The following is a 6,759-nucleotide window of genomic DNA, read 5'->3' on the forward strand; positions in this document are numbered from 1 at the left end:
TTTGCTTAAGTTTTCATAATAAAGTGTTATCCTTCAACATATTTTAAACTTTTAGTAGCCTTACTTAAGATATCAAACAAGAAGTGAATTTAAGTTTTATTGCTTGATTACCGGCTTTAAAAACTATCCAATTATAGACAACGTGTTTCGTATTTACTCCAAATATTCTACTTGTGGAGATACAATTATAAAAACAATAAATGTTTGAAGCTATAATTGGCAATGAATATGAGTGATAAATATAATATATTACTCAAGAAAACATGAATCACTAACTCAATTATTTAAACTTGATTAATTATCAGTATTAAATGAAAATAAGTTTATTATTGGTAATCAATAATGTTATTGTTAAGAAAATGGTTATTTAGAATAAAAACACAAGAAAAGAAAATTATACCAAAAATCAATTCCATCAATATAAATTGAGATTTTGAAGAATATTATTATTTTTGAAAGTTAATGATGATTTAGATATGAATAATGAAACCAATGGATATTGTTAACAAATATAATAAATTTTTTTGTTATAATTCTATTAAAACTGATAACAAAAAATATATTAGATGGTCTTAATAACGTTTGAAATCACCTCCAATACCCAGGTAAATAAAAGGATCTAATTACTCAGTCTATTGTAATTATGGAGCAAAATAAACAGTTGAAGTTCATTTTGTTTCAAGAAGGTTGTTAATAGTCATCCGGTTACATTTTGCATAATCATGATAAAACTCTCAATAGTTATCAAGTATCACACCTAAAAATGAGCATTATACACCTCGCAACATTTAAACCGCTTATAAAATGGTACTCAGTCTCTTAATAACCAAACAAAAAAACCACACGACTGACGACACCCAAATTTTGATTTGAGTTTTTATGGAGTCCATCTCGAATGATTCATAACAACTTAGTTCGTTTACACTTCTAATTGTTAACATGTGAAAGGGCCATTATTGTAAAGAAGGTTTTGTCTTAGTCTTCATATATGTCATGTGAACTTCACACTAAATGTGGCATCCAATTCTCACATGACATGCCTTTTTAATCAAATTTATAAAGTTTCATGAAACATGGGTTCAATCTCACTTTTTAAGTTTATTCAACTAAAATTTTATTATTATTTTTTTAATTTTTCTTAATATTAAAGTCACAAGTTGAGGCATCCATGTTCTCTTTGTTAGTTTGTTTATAAATGTTGGCATCATGTCCCATGCTTCATACTTAAATATTACATACATATGAATAAAAGAATATACTCATAGATTCATGCACCTTGAAATTAACTCAATAAATGCCCAGGTTTCTATTGGGTTTTACACTTTTATTATATAAAAGATACCTTTTAACATAAACCCAATTTTATATATATATATAAAACACGAGAATCGGATAAACTTACATGATTTATCATTTATGATATAATCATGTAAAGTACGAGAGAGAAACATACACGTATTATGCGTCATGTTTAAAACATTAGATATATTTAAAATAAGTTCAGTACTAAACATCCGTGTATGTATCTGCTATATCTGTATAAGATAAATAATGACATGAAGGCGTAAGTTTATATAAATGTGAAGGATTTTATAATGACAATGCTTAAAAACACTTCCTAGTGAAACTATAAACAACTATAAGTTTGTATATATGTGACCTTATGTATGTATAGGGAATGTTTATGTACATTTTAATCTTAACATGAGAACGCAGAAAATAATAACAATTTATAAAAAAATGAGAACGTAGGAAACAATACTAACTTACATAAACAACGATTTATAATTTCAAAGAAAAAAACCTAAAATTTAAACAAAAGAATCAAAATCAAGAACAAAATAATAACAGCAAATACTTATAACAGCAAAATAAAATCTAATAATAACAACAAAATATAAATCAGCAAATACTTATAACGTCTCATAATAAAAAATTAGCAAATACGAACAAAAAATAACAGCAAACACCTATAAAACTAAACCTAATAATAACAGCAAATTGGTTCTCACTGTTTTCATGTTAAAAATAAAATGTATTTGATCCTGTTTCATATATATATATATATAACCAAAACATCCAACTGACTTAATTAATAATAGTCATCTTATTGAATAACTTCAACTGGAATTGAGCAAGATCACACTCAAATCCATTCATACTTCAAAAGAATTACAAATCTCAAAACGAATGAAAAATTTCCAAAAATCACATATTTTGCATCTTAAAAACGAAACAAAAATACTAATGCTTTGCGTATCTCTGAAGAACTTCAAAGTAATCAGGAAACGTCTTTCGGGTGCAACCAGGATCCTTGATGGTGACGGGAACATCTGCGCATGCAGCAAGAGAGAAAGCCATGGCCATCCTGTGATCATCATACGTGTCTATTGCTGTCACGTTTAACCGCTCGGGTGGAGTGATCACACAGTAGTCGGGCCCTTCTTCAACCGTCGCCCCCAACTGAAATTTTTAACCGTTTAAAATTATGAAAAAAAATATTCTCACGTTATAATCTAAATCTTTTAAATAAATAAAAAAATTTTACCTTTCTGAGTTCTGTGCAAATGGCAATCATTCGTTCGGTTTCTTTGACTCTCCAGCTAGCAACTGAAAAAAAAATTAGCATATTAATAATAATATTTTTTTGGTAAAATGAAGACTTTGTGAAAGTATAATGATACCGTCTCTAATGGCGGTCGGACCGTCAGCATACAGAGCAACAACAGCAAGAGTCATGGCAACATCGGGCATTTTGTTCATGTTGACATCAACAGCACACAAATGTTTCCTTCCGGAAGCATTCCTTGGTGGGCCCCTTACTGTGACCGAGTTCTCGGTCCATGTAACTTCAGCTCCCATTTGTCCAAGAACCTCAGCAAATTTGACATCACCCTTCATAGATATAGTTACAAAAACAAATTAATAAAATAATAATATGATTTCTTTTGAAAAAACGATATAGGACGTTGTAAGCATTTGAATGCGCGTTACAAGATTTCTGGCCCGTTAACTTCTTTAAACATTCTCAGAAAACATTTTATGATTTCATTAAAAAGAATTACAAAACACTTTTAATAGAACATTTTCTTTCGTGGATTTCGAAATAAAAACTGTTTAATTGTTAAGTCAGACAGCCGTTGACTTGACTTCCGAGTCAAAAATCAATTTCCAAATTGCACTAAAACGAAGCCATGGTTTACCTGTAAACTACTTGTTCCACACCCTTCAACCGTAATAGTCCCGCCAGTTATGGCGGCACCAGCCAAGAAGTAACTTGCACTCGATGCATCACCTTCCACATACGCATTTAAAGGTGACCTAAAAAAACACGTTCCTATATAATTCACATCGGGCATCCATAAAGACATTTTTTTTAATGTATAACAGTTGACTTACTTATACTTTTGACCGCCTTTGATTAAGAACCTGTCCCAACTATCACTGTGTTCAACCGAGACACCGAACCGTTCCATCAACTTTATTGTCATATCAACATAAGGTATGGAAATTAATTTATCGATAATTTCAATCTCTACGTCTCCAAGTGCAAGAGGAGAAGCCATAAGCAATGCAGTAAGGTATTGACTACTAATCGATCCCGACAACTTAACCTGTAAACATAAAACACAAATTTATTGTTACTTTATTATCGTTACAAAAAAAAATATATGAGGAAAATAACAAAATGATACCTTTCCACCAGGAAGGCCGCCACCGCCAACTACACGCACAGGTGGGCAGTTTGTCCCGAGAAAACAGTCAACGTCTGCACCGAGCTGCTTAAGACCCGTGACCAAGTCACCTATCGGTCTCTCTCTCATTCGAGGAACCCCATCTAGTATGTAGCTGCAGATAATATTCAATGTTACTCATCACTGTATGTTGGCGGTCGTTTACAGTTGGTACTTTTGTATGGTTGTTTATACTTAAAATGAAAAAAAAGGTAGCTTCTTTCTCCTAAAAATTAAAAAAGATGGCATCTTTATACTTCTTAAAATGAAAAAGGTAGCAACTTTATCCTTAAAATGTAAAAAGGTAGCATCTTTATCCTTAAAACAAGTGAATATATCGAAAGCTGCCAGCGTTGACCCGTTACTCGACCAACCCGACCCACTCATTTTGTCACCTCTATTTGCAAAATGAAACGAGAATATACGAACATACCTTGAATTACCACCAGCGGCAGTAACTGCAGCGGTCAACGGGCGCATAGCAGTTCCTGCATTACCAAGAAAAAGCTGTATTTCATCTTTAGCTTCTCTACCCACTGGAAACACACCACCACAGCCTTCCACAATGGCCCTTTTAGCTGCACCGTCTTCCTCGACGCGTAAACCTAGAGTTCTTAAAGCCCCAAGCATGTAATGGACATCATCGCTGTTAAGTAAGTTGTCAACAATGGTTGTCCCCTGACAAATAAATTAAAATTTTGCATTATTAATCAGCTAATTACTAGTATCCGTTATGAACTTCAATGTAGCTCGCAAGCTATAATCCAAATTATCCCAAAAGCATATCGATCATTAAGGGTGTAAATCAGCCGAGCCGCTAGTGAGTTAGTCGAAAGCGGCTCGTAAAATTCGAATCAAGCCAAACCAAAACAAGCTCGAGCTTTTATTGAGGCTCATTTAATAAACCAGCTTGAGCTCGAACCCGAGCTTCACATATTGATCCCCATCCGGTTCGCAAGCCTAAACGAGCATTTTACTTATATAATTTTCTACAACATATTTATATAGTAATTATTATTGTATACAAAAAATGATAAAAATAGTTAAGTAATATATATATTATATCACATATAACTCATAACTACGCCGAAAAAACCGAACCGAAACCAAAAAACAAACTGAAACAAGAACCGGGTTTAGTTTTATGTCTTTTTAAAAACCGAATTTTAGGTTCGGTTTTGCGTGTAACTATAACTGAAAAATCCAAACCGAGCCGAACTAATAGATTTTTATTTTCTATTTTAAAATTTTAAATTTTAAGTAATTTATAATAGTTTATTAATAAAATAATTCAACCAAAAGCCTAAATATATAAAATTCAACTAACTATTAACTAACAAAAAATTTTAGGCTCAAATTCATTATTTATCGCCGACTTACTTTTACCGGACCAAAATTTCCAAGCCCAAATGGTATAACCGAAAAAACGATACCAAATGGTTTTTAAAATTCAAAAACCAACATTTCGCCTTTTTGTTCGGTTTTAGACTTTTAACCCGAAACAGAACCGACCCATTCACACCCCTTAATCCTAATTATAACTATAAATATTTATCACCGACTTACTTTTATCGGACCAAAATTTCCAAGCCCAAATGGTATAACCGGAAAAACCAAAAGCAAACAGTTTTCGAAATTCAAAAACCAACATTTCGGTTTTTTGTTCGGTTTTAGACTTTTAACCCAAACCCGAACCGACCCATTCTCACCCCTAACTCCTAATTATAACTACAAACATAAATATATGCAAATTATTATAAAAATATAGAAATTTAAACAATTGAATAATTAGTAATTAACTAATTACTATATAATAAACGAGCCGAACCCAAGCCCGAGCTCAAAAAACTACCTCAGCAAGTGCAGCCAGTAACAGAATCCGATTAGACAAAGACTTGGATCCGGGCAAATTAACCGTACCCGAAACCTCCTTAATCGGCTGCAACACAATCTCCGTCTTCTCCGTGGCTACAGCAGCAGCAGAAACAGTCAAAACCTTCTTCTTATTATTATTAGTCCAAACAGAGATCTGAGCAAATGGGTTTTTGCAATTCGATCGAAAAGATAATAAAGTCGACGACTTTGGACATGGGTTTTGAATCTTGGGCAGATTGGTGATGAAATTGGGAGTTTGGAGAGTCTGAGATGCCATTTTTGAGGAAGTGTGTGTGTTTTCACCAAGAACACGTAGTGGGTATTTAAGTGGATTTGGTGGTGGGAGTAGGTGGGTTCAAATCGTACCAACCACCATTACCAAACTCCATAAAGTTAATTTTTTTTATAAAAAGAATGATATAAGGTTTATGATTTTGACTGGTTAGATTTTGTTTGATCAAGAAAAGTAGTTAATTTTTTAATTGGATTTTATTAATCTCAAACTTAAATGTAGTTTGTCGATAATAATCTTAACTTAGAAAAGCTGTCAGTAGTCCCAATGTCCACGCTGATTGTTTTCATTAGACCCCTCGCTAAAGAAAAGAAAAAAAAACTTAACAACGTTAAATTTTTTCAATTTTAAAATTGATGTTTTAGAGCTTTTGTTCGGAATGGGGATACGAGTCGATTGATGTAAAACTTACCTCAAAACGGTAGTCCAAATGACTTAAGGATGCTTCAATTCCGGTGACAGGCACATAGCAGCCGAATGCGCTGTTGGCTTTTATGACAGCATGTGTGAGCCTAGATTAGTGATGAGCATTTGGTACTTGGTACCGGTACCGAAATTGGTACCAATTTGGTACCGTCGGTACCGAATCGGTACCAAAGTTTTGAGTTTCAGGATCGGTACGATACCGGTACTTGTACGGTACCAGTATTTCCCGAACTTTTGCCTTCAATATCGGTACCGTACCGGCACCGAACCAAATATTTCGGTACCGGTACCGGTACCAAAATTTGGCGATTTTCGGGATCGGTATTTTCGGTACCGGTACCGATACGGTACCGAGCTCATCCCTAGCCTAGATACCGTGTGGATGGTTACACCCTTTACCCTTATGTTCCCTTGCTTATGGGGGTGGGGTGG

General features: G+C 33.5%; 1 protein-coding gene across 1 annotated transcript; it reads right to left on the bottom strand.

Moving 5' to 3' along the window:
- Positions 1-2,084: 2,084 nt before the first annotated feature.
- On the bottom strand, positions 2,085-5,977 carry LOC143612906 (3-phosphoshikimate 1-carboxyvinyltransferase 2-like). Its single transcript, XM_077086767.1, has 8 exons — positions 5,587-5,977; positions 4,168-4,412; positions 3,696-3,849; positions 3,400-3,614; positions 3,204-3,321; positions 2,685-2,895; positions 2,549-2,610; positions 2,085-2,463 (listed from the first exon to the last, which is right to left on the bottom strand). The coding sequence occupies exons 1-8, from the start codon at positions 5,884-5,886 to the stop codon at positions 2,245-2,247; spliced, it is 1,524 nt and encodes a 507-aa protein (XP_076942882.1). The 5' UTR covers positions 5,887-5,977; the 3' UTR covers positions 2,085-2,244.
- Positions 5,978-6,759: the final 782 nt, after the last annotated feature.

Source organism: Bidens hawaiensis, unplaced genomic scaffold, assembly GCF_021521415.1.
Source record: "Bidens hawaiensis isolate Kalapana, Puna unplaced genomic scaffold, B.hawaiensis_p1.1 tig00002236_1, whole genome shotgun sequence".
Classification (NCBI taxonomy): Eukaryota; Viridiplantae; Streptophyta; class Magnoliopsida; order Asterales; family Asteraceae; genus Bidens; species Bidens hawaiensis.